Raw genomic sequence first — 14,128 nt, forward strand, 5'->3', positions numbered from 1 at the left:
TTTTTACGCGCGACCAACAGCAACATCAGGTACAGAAGAGAGAGGTAATGCAGTACCGGTGTCGGGTGTCATCTCCTGAACATCAGGAAGAGAACCCGTAGAATCGTGTTGCTCGACCGTCTCAGCGTGGATGAGGGGTGGTGCTGCACTGGAACACTGTAAAGGCTGGCCAGCAGGCGACGTCTCTGCGGGAACAACGGAACCCACGGGAACCGTCACGTCGACGGGTGAAGTGGGGGACGCAGATTGAACGCACATTTCAACATCAACAGAAGCAGCTATATCTGCTAATCACAATTAACACCAGTAGACAACGCATTACCGCCAGATCGTGCACCCTCTGTCAACGCCGTGTCAGAAGAACGATACTGGAGTGGGGCGTCCTCGAACTCTGTACCGTCCTCAGTCCGCCGGCGTTTGACTTGCACTGCAGGAGCCGTCGTCCCCTCGTGGACAGAGGCCGCACTGGGACGCGTCGGTAACGCTGGAAATCCGCTAGGAGTAGGGGGTGATGTTGCCCCTACGTCGCTTAAAGCTGGAGACTGACTTACAGCCGACTGCGAAGTTACTATGTCTGCTAACGTTTTTGATAAGACGACGTCAGAACAGTAGTACCACGCAGGCAGTCAGATATGAGATGACCGCTTTCGTTACAAAGAAAACAAGTTCCTTCTTGCCCTGTATACGTAATATGGATGCGGTAACCACAAACAGTTAAGTGGGAAGGAATATTTTTTTTAACGCACATGCCCACAGTCCGGATACCATTATAACAGTGGAAGCGATGTTGTGCTGACCAGCGTTCCCATATGATATGCCGTATGATTCCAAACGAAAGCAACGCTGTTTTGAGAAATGAATCGTCCACTTCAGGAGGAAGGTTATAAATTCTAACCGGAGTGTACTCGAGTACCGCATTTTCAAGGAGGACTTGACTAACAGAACCATCGCGATGTGTAAACAACACTTTAGAACCAATCCGGGAGGGGAGTCTTTCTACTTGAACGGGATCATAAAACTTCACAAAGAACGCATACAAATCAGCATCAAAGTAAGCAGTATCTACCTGGTCAGGTGTAACACGGATAACATCAGCCAACCAATCGTGAATTTCTAAGGAGCCAGGTTGAACACGACGTGTACTCTCGTCAAAATTGAAACGAACAGTAGCTCGACGAGGAACAGATTTAGGAGACTCGACAGACACCATGGCGCCGGCAGAAAACACCGCCGCCAAGAGGAAAACGACAACAAACTCCGCTACGCAACTACGATGTGACTCCGGCCGATACACCAACATGACTGAGTAGCTTCGACACAAGCGGCGCTGCGGCACAGGCGGAAGTTAACGACAACCTGCTCGCTCGACGCGCAAGGCGACACTACCATCTGAACTACCCAAGCACGACCCACGTCTCGTCCTCACAGCTTAAATTCTGCCAGTACCTCGTCTCCTACCTTCCTAACTTCACAGAAGCTCTTCTGCTAACCTTGCAGAACTAGCACTACTGAAAGAAACGACATTGCGGAGACATGGCATAGACACAGCTTGGGGGGATGTTTCCAGAATGAGATTTTCACTCTGCAGCGAAGTGTGCGCTTATATGAAACTTCGTGGCAGATTAAAACTTATCCGCGAAAGGCAAAGTTCCCGAGTTCGAGTACGGTCCAACACACAGCTTTCATGTGCCAGGAAGTTTCAGTCCAACCTGTATTGTTTTTTCTCACTATTTTTGGATTTCAAAATTACGTTGTATCACATTCCCCACAGTTTAACATTCATTTTCGTTCTATCGTAAGAATAAGTTTTATGCACGGTAGCCGAGATGAAACTGCTTACCGAATTGAACACACTGTGTCACAGTTTGGAAGATTTCTTACGATTGCCAGAAGGTCAGCCCATGGGACAAATGCTCAGACTATTCACACTAGTGTAGACTGCATCTCACAACAACAACATTTGCTGCGTGCACTCGGCACAAGTCTGTCGATTCCTGACCTATCCTCGATCGGCACGAAAAAAATATGTTTTACGTTGTGCAAGGGACCGTGGCTCCCTTACAGAGTCCACATACATACTGACGAGGAGGAAGGAAGCATTAACAACGACACGATCCTGTGAGGCAGATAGTTAGTAGGCAGTCAAGTGATCAGCAGGAAACAGATTTCCTCGTGGGCAGTGTTTGTGCAGCTTCTGGCAAGTGGTAGTCTAGGGAGCAGTGTACGGAACTGCAGTGACCTGCGGTGTTCGCGGCGAGAGCAAGATGTCAGCGTGGCAGGCGGCAGCGGCAGCGCCGTGGGACCGGCCAGCTGGAGCCGCACACGTGGCTCGCCGGCGTGGAGACACGCGGTGTCACGCGGAAGCGAGCAGGTGCAACTGCAGATCCGCGTGCCACGTACTGGCAGCGCCCCCGGGAACTATGCCGTTTGCAAAATGCTTGGTGGTATGCGTCTCAGCGGCTCTTCTGTTGGCAGCCATACTGCGAGGTGAGGCAGGGCCCACCAAGCTCATCCGTAATTGGGGTGGCCGGATAGGCAGGCCAACACTTCACTTCTTTCCTCCTCTGCTCGAAAGAAGTTTACTGCGAATCATCGCATGTAGGCTGTTCCAAGACGAATGACCAATATTCAGGAATATTACTGCGATTATTTGCAGCAAAGGCTCTAGTAAACGTGGTTGTTCAATTGCATACCTTAAGAGCTGTGCGCAACTCTTCATCTTCGCGCCGCGCGGGATTAGCCGAGCGGTCACAGGTGCTACGGTCATTGACTGTGCGGCTGGTCCCGGCGGAGTTTCGAGTCCTCCCTCGGGCATGGGTGTGTGTGTTTGTCCCTAGGATAATTTAGGTTAAGTACTGTGTGAGCTTAGGGACTGATGACCTTAGCAGTTAAGTCCCATAAGATTTCACACATATTTGAAGATTTCATCTTCTCTACTGTGAGACAAATCTCTTATAATTTTTGCTCCGTGATATCCTCGACCATTGATCATTTCTCCTGGGACATAATGTATTGTGAGGTAACATAATTATCGGCCTATCTCAATGGAGATATTAAATATTGAGAGAAAGGAAGTTAGCTTCCTTAGTGGATAGCAGATCTATATTTCAGGTCGCAGTGCAGCTATCATCACAGATTACCTGTGTTTATAGCACTGACGATATCAGCCCGACCGGTGCTGACCTCCTTTGTGTCCTGGAGTATAGTATGGTCGCGGGAGACAATCATTCCCATGGAATAGTGTATGAAGTTAGGAACTATCACCTAGATGGTGATTTCCACTAAACCCAAGTCTTGTATGACAAAATCCTCTGCAAAGTGAAGTTAGCGGTAAACTGTATTGCAGCCTTGCAAAGTGACATAGCAGAGTAGTCGCCTCGGCACTTGCTGCGAACACTCACTCACGATGTGTACGTAAAGTGCTGACACTCTCTCCAGTCGATCGGTTTCCTCTGGAACAGAGGTCTGGCGTTTGAGAGAACTCGCGTTCCACGAACAGTGTAATCAGCTCCAGATCAGCTGGGCCTGCACAACGCGTTTTTGTCCGCAGCTCGTGGTCGTGCGGTAGCGTTCTTGCTTCTCGCGCCAGGGTTCCCGGGTTCGATTCCCGGCGGGGTCAGGGATTTTCTCTGCCTCGTGATGACTGGGTGTTGTGTGATGTCCTTAGGATAGTTAGGTTTAAGTAGTTCTAAGTTCTAGGGGACTGATGACCATAGATGTTAAGTCCCATAGAGCTCAGAGAGCCAGAACGCGTTTACCTGATTGCTGAGGCGTCAGTGTTTCAAGGAATGTAAGTGGCCTCCAATTAGCAATAAACGTAATGGTTTTATTGCTCACTGGTTGCAGTTACTCACTCAGCTAGGGTAACGACGATCACTGAAATTACGACCGTCACCAAGGTCATCAATGCCATCCGTCGAGGAACACTAAATGTCTTACTGCCCTCGCACCACTGTTGGCGCATACACTGGCGGCTTTATTTATTTTGTGTAATTTGTGTTCCCCATCTATCCGCGCAGAGTCGAGTTTATTCTGCATTCAACCGAACAACATAACTCACTCTTTGCTAGCAATGTTAATGCGATTACGTGTGTCTAATAGCGAGCCTCTTGTACAAAGTGGGTTGAACAAAACTGACTCAGAACAATATCCTTAAGATGGGCAACAAAACCTACATCGTCTGCTCTAAATGCAGATCTTGTAAGTTGGCTCGCCTGCCGCAAAGTGCACGAAATCCGTACTGAGCCACGTTAGTTCTGCCCACCGCATGTATGTATTCGCAGACTTCCGCATATCAATGTGCTAGTGACACGCCCCCGTACAATGCACTCTACCGACGCCGTCGGCAGACGATGCCATTGCCCCCTGTCAGCACAATGCGTTTATTGATTTAGTTTTCTTTACATTCGTGCCTATCTAAATCGACGACGGATCAGAGTCCTGTTGAGCGCTCCCGTGTGCGCAGCTATGGACGCGGCCGCCGCTTCGCAGTGGGCGGCGCAGGCCGGCAGCGCGTGCCCCGTGGGCGGCGCCGCCGGGGCGCTGTTCGCGCAGCTGTTGGCCACCCTGGTGCACGCACAGTGCGCGCTCGCCGACCGCAGCGCCTACCCGCCGGACACGGCGCGCCCGCTGCCCGAGTACGACTTCGTGGTGGTCGGCGCCGGGTCTGCGGGGGCGGCGGTGGCCGCCCGCCTCTCGGAGAACCCCGACTGGACGGTGCTGCTGCTCGAGGCCGGCGGCGACCCGCCGCCCACCTCCGACGTGCCCGGACTCTTCCCTCTGCTGCAGAAGACCGAGGTGCGTATCTCCGCAGCATCGCCAACTGTGTGACACAAACACGGAGGCTCCCAGCGGGCTACTGAGCGACTGCCCTCCTACATTAGTACACAGGACTCTGCTCAAAGAGCAGCCTTCACTTCCTGACTTCGGTTTCGTTCCGGCACCACGCCGTCATTCTTACCTTAAAGTACGTCAATAATTGTATGCCGTAAGATCAAGCATATCTTCTCTTACATATATAACTGAAATGGCGCCAAGTTTTTGTCGTATTACGTAGTTCCAAAGGTTTAGATTTACGCACTTCTTGTGTGTTACTGTGGTCTTCAGCCCGAAGATTGATTTGATGCAGTTCTCAATGCTAGCTTATCCTGTGCATCTCCGAATAACTACTGCAACCTACATCCTTCTGAATCTGCTTACTCTATTCATCTCTTGGTCTCCCTCTACAATTCTTACTCCCCACACTTCCCTAGATGGAGGATTCTTTGATTTCTCAGAATTTATCCATCAACCCATCCCTTCTGTAGGTCAAGTTGTGCCACAAATTTCCTGTCTCCCCAATTCTGTTCAATACCTTGTCATCAGTTACGTGATGTCCGCCCCCGGTAGCTGAGTGGTTCGATTCCCGGCTGCGTCGGAGATTTTCTCCGCTCAGGGACTGGGTGTTCTGTTGTCCTAATCATCACCATTTTATCCCCATCGACGCGCAAGCCGCCGACGTGGCGTCAAATCGAAAGACTTGCACCCATCGAAAGGTCTATCCGACGGCAGGCCCTAGTCACACGGCCTTTTTTTTAGTTACGACATCTACCCTTAAGATCTTCAGGATTCTTCTGTAGCAGCACATTTCAAAAACCACTAATCTCTTCTTGTCTCAATTGTTTATCATCCGCGTTTCACTCCCGTATATGACTACACTCCATACAAACTCTTTCAGAACAGGCTTCGAAACACCCTATACTCGACGTTAACAAATGTCTCTTCTTCAGAAGTGCTTTTATATCATTGCCAGTGTAATGTTATATTTTCTCTACGTCGGCCATCATTAATTATTTTACTGTCCAAACAGCAAAACGCACCTACTACATTCCGAGTTTCGTTCCGTAATATAATTTTCTCAGCATCAGCTGATTAAATTCGACCATATTCTTGTTTTACTTTTGTTAATGTTCATCTTATATCTTCCTTTCAAGACACTGTCCTTTCGTTCAACTGCCCCACAAAGTCCTTTGCTGCCTCTGACAAAATTACCATCTCATCGTCGATTTTTGTTTGGTTTTCTTTATTGCTTACCCAGCGTATAGATTGAGTAACGTCGGAGATAAGCTGCAACCATGTCCCACTTCTTACTCAACCACTGCTTCCTTTTCAAACCCCTCCACTCTTATAAGTGCCGTCTCGTTTCCGCAGAAGTTGTAAACAGACTTTCGCTTCCTGTGTTTTACCCCTTCCAGCTTCGTAATTTCAAAAATGGTTCAAATGGCTCTGAGCACTATGGGACTCAACTGCTGTGGTCATAAGTCCCCTAGAACTTAGAACTACTTAAACCTAACTAACCTAAGGACATCACACACATCCATGCCCGAGGCAGGATTCGAACCTGCGACCGTAGCAGTCGTGCGGATCCAGACTGTAGCGCCTTTAACCGCTCGGCCACTCCGGCCGGCTTCGTAATTTCAAAGAGAGTATTCCAGTCAACATTGTCAAAAGCTACCTGTAAGTCTACAAATGCTATATACGCAGGCTTGCCTTTCCTTCATCTGTCTCCTAAGAGAAGTCATAGGTACAGTATTGACCTGTGTGTTCCAACATTTCTCTAGCATTCAAACAGGCCTTTCCCGACGTTAACATCTACCAGTTTTTCCATTGCTATGAAAAGTATTCTTGTTAGTATTTCGCAACCATGACTTACTAAACTGATATTTTGGTAATATTCAATTCTTTGGAATTGGAACTGTTACATTCTTTTTGAAGTCTGAGGCTATTTCGCCCGTGTCACACGTCTTGCACGCCAGGTAGAAGAGCTTCATGACGGCTGGCTCTGCTAGGGCTGTCAGTAGTTCTGAAGGAATGCCTATCCCAGGGGCCTTGTTTCCTGTTAGGTCTCTCAGAGATCTGTCAAATTCTTCTCGCAGTATCCTATCTCCCTCTCATCTTCATCTATATCCTCTTCCTTTTCTTTCATATTGTTTTCAAATTCATATCCCTTTCATAAGTAATTTACATACTCCTTCTTTGCTTAATACTAGTTTTCGACCGAATAGACTCATACAGCTGTTCCTCTTTTCTCAAAGACCTCGTTAATTTTCCTTCACGTGATAACTATCTTGGTCTCTTTAATTTTCCTGTTGGCGATGTCTACTTTTCTTCAAGTTTGATATGCTTGTAAATCCTTAAGTCTTCTAACCATTTCGCACTTCCTGTCAATCTCAGTTTTAGGCGTTTGTATTCACTTTCACCTGCTTCATTTGCTGCGTTTTATATTTTCTCCTTTCGTCTGTTAAATTCATTATCTCCAGTGATATCCAAGGATATCTGTTTGATCCTCTGCTGCCCTCATTAGTTCATCACCCAAGTTACCCATTCATCTTCTACTGTATTCTTTTCCCCTGTTCTAGTCAACGGTTGCCTAAAGTTCCCTCTGAAGCTCTCAACACCGTATCGTACTTGATACGTGTCCAGTTGCCGTCTCATTAATTTCCTTCCTTTTTGCAATTTCCTCCATTTTTATCTGCAGTTAATAACCAATAAATTGTGGTCAGAGTCCACATCTGCCCCTGGAAAAAATGAGATTCCGAAATCTCTGTCTTACCATTACAAAATCAACCTGAGACCATTTGGTGTCTCCAAGTCTCTTTAACAGATATAACCTTCTTTCATGATTCTTAAACTAAGTGTTATCGACGATTAAATTATGCTCTATGTCAAATTCCTACAAGCGGTTTCCTCTTTCATTCCTTTCCCCCAGTCGATATTCACCTACAGTTTTTCCTTCTCTTCCGTTTCTTACAATTGAGTTCCATTCTCCCATCACAATTAAATTTTCGTCTTCCTTAACACTCTGAATAATTTCTTTTATCTCATCGGAGCGCTAGCTGCCATGCAAACTTGTAACACTGTGGTGAGCGTCGGCTTCATATCTATCGTGGCTACGAGACGCGTTTACTACGCTGCTGATAGTATCTTACACCCATTTTTAACTTCTTATTCACTATTCACTTTTCACACTAATGGGAAAGTGAACAGGCATAATTGTTGAATCTGGGGTACGAAGCATCCACACGAATGCATTGAATATAACCTTGATTCTCCAAAGGGAAATGTTTTTTGTGTCTTGTCACGTCGAAAACTGTACGGGCCATTCTTTTTCACCGAGAGCACTGTCACTGCATATTCCTACTTGTACATGTTGCAGCAATGGCTGATGCCTCAAATGCAGTCAGACTCTCTGTTCATCTTTTAGGAGGATAGGGCTCCACCCCATTTTCATCGTGAATACCGAACTATCAGTTTAATAAGTCGCAGCTGCAAAATACTATCGCGAATTCTTTACAGACGAATGGACAAACTGGTAGCAGCCGACCTCGGGGAAGATCAGTTTGGATTCCGTAGAAATGTTGGAACACGTGAGGCAATACTGACCCTACGACTTATCTTAGAAGAAAGATTAAGGAAAAGCAAACCTACGTTTCTAGCATTTGTAGACTTAGAGAAAGCTTTTGACAATGTTGACTGGAATACTCTCTTTCAAATTCTGAAGGTGGCAGGGGTAAAATACAGACAGCGAAAGGCTATTTACGATTTGTACAGAAAGCAGATGGCAGTTATAAGAGTCGAGGGCCATGAAAGGGAAGCAGTGGTTGGGAAGTGAGTGAGACTATTCAATCTGTATATTGAGCAAGCAGTAAAGGAAAAAAACAGAAAAGTTCGGTGTAGGTATTAAAATCCATGGAGAAGAAATAAAACTTTGAGGTTCGCCGATGACATTGTAATTCTGTCAGAGACAGCAAAGGACTTGGAAGATCAGTTGAACGGAATGGACAGTGTCTTGAAAGGAGGGTATAAGATGAACATCAACAAAAGGAAAACGAGGATAATGGAATGTAGTCAAATTAAGTCGGGTGATACTGAGGGAATCAGATTAGGAAATGTTTTTTTTGTTTTGCTTTTTTTTGTTTCGGGGAAGGAGACCAGACAGCGAGGTCATCGGTCTCATCGGATTAGGGAAGGACGGGGAAGGAAGTCGGCCGTGCCCTTTGAAAGGAACCATCCCGGCATTTGCCTAGAGCGATTTGGGGAAATCACGGAAAACCTAAATCAGGATGGCCGGACGCGGGATTGAACCGTCGTCCTCCCGAATGCGAGTCCAGTGTCTAACCATTGCGCCACCTTGCTCGGTGATTAGGAAATGAGACACTTAAAGTAGTAAAGGAGTTTTGCTATTTGGGGAGCAAAATATCTGATGATGGTGAAGTAGAGAGGATATAAAATGTAGACTGGCAATGGCTAGAAAGGCGTTTCTGAAGAAAAGAAATTTGTAAACATCGAGTATTGATTTAAGTGTCAGAAAGTCGTTTCTGAAAGTATTTGTATGGAGTGTAGCCATGTTTGGAAGTGAAACATGGACGATAAATAGTTTAGACAAGAAGAGAATAGAAGCTTTCGAAATGTGGTGCTACAGAAGAATGCTGAAAATTAGATGGGTAGATCACATAACTGATAAGGAGGTATTGAATAGAATTGGGGACAAGAGGTGTTTGTGGCACAACTTGACTAGAAGAAGGGATCGGTTGGTAGGACATGCGATGAGGCATCAAGGGATCACCAATTTAATGTTAGAGGGCAGGGTGGAGGGTAAAAATCGTAGAGGGAGACCAAGAGATGAATACACTAGGCAGATTCAGAAGGATGTAAGCTGGAGTAGGTACTGGAAGATGAAGAAGCTTGCACAGGATAGAGTAGCATGGAGAGCTGCATCAAACCAGTCTCAGGACTGAAGACCACAACAACAACAACATTCACTATTAAACCTACTCCTGCATTACCCCTATTTGATTTTCTTATATTAACCGACCGGAAGTCCTGTTCCTCTTGCCACCGATCTTCACTAATTCCCTCTATGTGCAACTTGATGAAAACATCCTCCTAAGTAGTTCCTTCCCGGATATTTGAACGATGAACTGTTTTACTTCCGGAATATCTCACCTGTGAAGATGCCAACATTATTGAACCATACAGTAGAGCTGCATGTCCTCGGGAAAATTCCTGGTGTGGTTTCCCCTCGCTTTTTCTGTATGTTCACAGCAAGGCAGTGTTGGCTGATGTTAGATCAGTCAGTCATCAAGACTGTTGCCACTGAAAAGATTGCTGCTCCTGCTCAGGAACCACACGTTTGTATGGCCTCCCAACAGACAGCCCTCCACTGTGGTTGCATCTATGGTAAGGCTATCTTTATCACTGTGGCACGCAAACCACCACACAAATGTCAAGGTCCAAGGTTCAAGGGTGAAAGATGAATGCATTTCTTACTGAAGTGGAATGACTTATTATTAGTAAATGAATCAAATGCAGCCAACCATTTGCGACAGAATGAGATGTTATTCAATCTTTGACCATTGTTTCGACGGATGTAGATCCGTCATCTTCAGGAATATGGCCAGCCGCGGTGGCCGAGCGGTTCTAGGAGCTTCTGTCCGTAACCACGCGTCTGCTACGGTCGCAGGTTCGAATCCTGCCTCGGGCATGGTTGTGTGTGATGTCCTTAGGTTAGTTAGGTTTAAGTAGTCTAGGGGACTGATGACCTCAGAAGTTAAATCCCATGTGCTCAGAGCCATTTGAACCATTTTATAACTAAATGGCCAGTTGGACCGCACCTAAAACAACGCCGCAATTCCACTTTAGCAGATTCAGCTGATGTTGGTAATGCGAAGTTCCGATCGGTGACCCCCACAGGCTGAACCTTAACTTCACGATGTCTATCGTCCGAGAGCGGCAATGTGGATATCGGTACAACGGTGGCACGAACTTCTTCCCAAGTGGAGGGTCGACCATGAAAAACAAAATGTGACTTATCCACCGCTAGCATTCCCCTCAGGACAACTGAAACTAACTCCCCTTCTGGCAAGTGGATTAACAAGGCCGAACAGGCCGTCTTAATTCTTTCCACGTATTTGATGCAAGTCCTCCTCATCTTGCAGCATCTGCCAAACATAGCGACACTCGAGCTGTTTACGAACTCCCGTGGTCAATATTTCGCTGATCACAAGCTTCCTCAACTGCTGCAATGAAAACCCTTCTGGCATAGCCCTGGATACCAGAGTCCTCAATTCGCCTCTAGGTAAAATATACAATAGAGACAACACCAAACGCATCAGCGTGTTGCTCAAAGTGAACCAACAACCATGACATCCTTTCAATTTGCTCAAGTCGGTCTACAGCTAATTCAGTGACGTCTCTAAACACATTCACCAGGGGATTACACAATTTAGCAAACGCTGCGCCTAACCTCTCGGAAGACATAAATACATTATTCGCGGGCTGGCTCGCGCGCCACCCTGAAAAAAGCAAGTCCTGTTCCCCAGTCGTCTTAATCAAAGATCCCCATTCAGCGGTTGATTCCTTATAACGATCCTCTAACCTTTATTCCTTAAATCCGCTATCCGGTTGGTTAAATGTATTAACTGTGCCCGCATCCTGTGTAATTGACTGCCACTAGGTTGAGTGCCCTCCAAAAAGCCCTCCCTAACAACCTTACACAAAAACTCAGTCGCTGCTTCTGTCTCGCCCACAACATCCAGCGTCCGCAGCTCGTGGTCGTGCGGTAGCGTTCTCGCTTCCCACGCCCGGGTTCCCGGGTTCGATTACCGGCGGGGTCAGGGATTTTCTCTGCCTCGTGATGACTTGGTTTTGTGTGCTGTCCTCAGGTTAGTTAGGTTTAAGTAGTTCTAAGTTCTAGGGGAGTGATGACCATAGATGTTAAGTCCCATAGTGCTCAGAGCCACCACAACATCCAGCGTGATTTCAACTGGCTGAAGAATGGTAGCACGCAAACAGACGGCTAAGTCTGGGACACAACCGTCAATAGGCTGGCCCCTTATCGCCAGCTCATAATCCGGGGGCACTGCCTGACCGCCAATAGAACTGGTCACCTGAAACAACCAAATAGCAAAGACAAATATTGTGTAACACCAACAGAGCTACAATTCAGACCAACGGTAACTGTGGTGGCAATATTAGAATCGCAACCACGCGCTGCTACCACTGAAACACGGGACTTAGGGAAAGGCAGGATTTGGTGTGGACGGGGCCTTACTCACTCACCGTTGGTTGCTCAGATTTTTTTAAAAATCACGTCCACTTTGTTTGGAACCAATTAGATATAAGTTTAACCATCAGGAACAATTATCAAATATGACTGTTAAGACAATATCTAATTAAAAAGTCCTTAGATTCACAGCTGAGGGCCAGAAATTCAAATTATTTGTCGGCTGAAGGCCCCAATAGTAATTACTCAAAAAAATTTGATGGCTTAAGGACTAGATAGGAAATTCTTACTAAAATATTATAAAAAAGGACTATCATGTTAAGAGATAATAATAAAAAATTCTTAAGACAAATTGCATTCACGGCTGAAGGCCTTATTGACAATCATCACAATCTGATCAAACCAAGATAGAAGTGGGCGTCAGACAGTGCTCCAAGGATCAGCCTGGGAAAGTCGCTCAACTGCACAACCGATGAGACAGACAGGCAAGAGTTGTATTCACTTGACCTGATGGCAACTTGAACTAGTGATAGCTTAAATGCAGACCAATACTCTTACAAAATCTACCTAACGTGTGATAGCCAACACAAAGATGGAATAACCCAGGCAAGGCGGAACCGGCGAACAGCACTGTCTCTTCGTAATCCGGTGTTTAGAACATCCAGAAGCAGAAGGAACCACTACGACCAAAGCAGTCCAACAGGAACAACATATCCAATCAAGGAGGCTGTCTAACTACACGCCTTACCGGACAGCAGCGGCAAGGCGAGGAAAGGTACACTGCCGCCGAAGTACGCAAACCTCCAGGGCAGTTAACTGCGGTGTTAGCGGCCACTAGGCAGAAAAATACCGCTGTTTCAACTTCACCAGTAAACACAAGGAATTCAATAATTAATAATAAGAAGCGGAGGACGGCTAACTAATTTTGCCAACTCCAAACACTCCACTCATTGCTCTTCGTCTCAGCGACCCTGCGAGCAGCAGTGCATCAGCAAGTGGCGTGCTCTCAAAATTGTGGAGGGTTCGCTACTGGGTTAATGTTCACTCAACTCAAACGTCCTGGGTCGGGTGGACAACGAGTTTGTGGCCATCGCAACTACAGCCCTTCGATTCGGCAATGCCTGCGTGCCGCCTTCGATCCTGACACGTCCTCTTGCCGCTGGACCTCACTGCTGATTCATCCCAACCGAACTCACTGACTCACCCAACCCGGAAAACACTTCGCGTCCTTCCAAAGATAGTACCGCGGTACTAGATATCGCTAACGCTGCTGCTGCCACTCGCAGACAGACAATGCTAGCAAACATAGTGGCGCCAGTAAATACAAGAAGAAAACGAGACGCCACTCTCCCTATTACATGATGCCAACCTACCAACGGCACCAAGGCGAGCCACACACGGCTCAGTCAGTAAATTTTGATAGAAATAACGTAAATCTAATTTTACACTTCAAGAGTTGTATTCACTTGACCTGAGTTTACGCACATGAATTTACGCATACGCATGAGTTAATCATTCATCCATTTATTAATTTATTCATTCATTCTTTCGGGGTGTATCCGTCAGCTTATTTAAACCTTGGGTTTGTCGTGGTGTGCCCATCATCAGTCAACCTGTTTACTTTTTACGTGTATATTTTTGTGTACGAGTAGAGTAGCTTTGAACACATGTACCTGGGAAAGGAGTAAAGACATCAAGAAAATTTTCAAGATTGTTCGAGATCCGGATCTTAAGAATATACATTAACAATTTCTGTGCGTAGCCATCTTGAAGTCCTATGCTGTGTTTTGGTCCACTTCTGAGGGCGAGAAGATATTGAAAAAACCCTTTTTTGCGATTTTCTGAGGAACCAGTTATGAGCTGATGATTCCTCCGTAAGACTTATCAGACCCACCGTAGACTGCATCAGATACAAAAAGAACCAACCGATTTTCTCCATTTGGCCAGTGTGAACGCAGAAACTGTGGCAGGAGTTCAGGGCGGCAGTTTCCCGCCGCAGAGCACGTGGCTGGCGGTTGCTACGGGGCCGTGGCGAGCGGCTAGCGGGTACGCGGCGTCGGGAAAACCAGAGTGGACGCTCGACAG

General features: G+C 46.6%; 1 protein-coding gene across 1 annotated transcript in view; it reads left to right on the forward strand.

The window, feature by feature from the left end:
• The window catches only part of LOC124796230 (glucose dehydrogenase [FAD, quinone]-like), a 64,225-nt gene that overhangs the window by 14,935 nt on the left and 35,162 nt on the right, over window positions 1-14,128 (forward strand). Inside the window, exon 2 of the mRNA XM_047260321.1 lies at window positions 4,466-4,797. Coding sequence (XP_047116277.1) covers window positions 4,468-4,797 — 330 coding nt within the window. The 5' untranslated portion in view covers window positions 4,466-4,467. The remainder of the gene's footprint in view (window positions 1-4,465; window positions 4,798-14,128) is intronic.

Source organism: Schistocerca piceifrons, chromosome 4 (assembly GCF_021461385.2).
Source record: "Schistocerca piceifrons isolate TAMUIC-IGC-003096 chromosome 4, iqSchPice1.1, whole genome shotgun sequence".
Lineage (NCBI taxonomy): Eukaryota > Metazoa > Arthropoda > Insecta > Orthoptera > Acrididae > Schistocerca > Schistocerca piceifrons.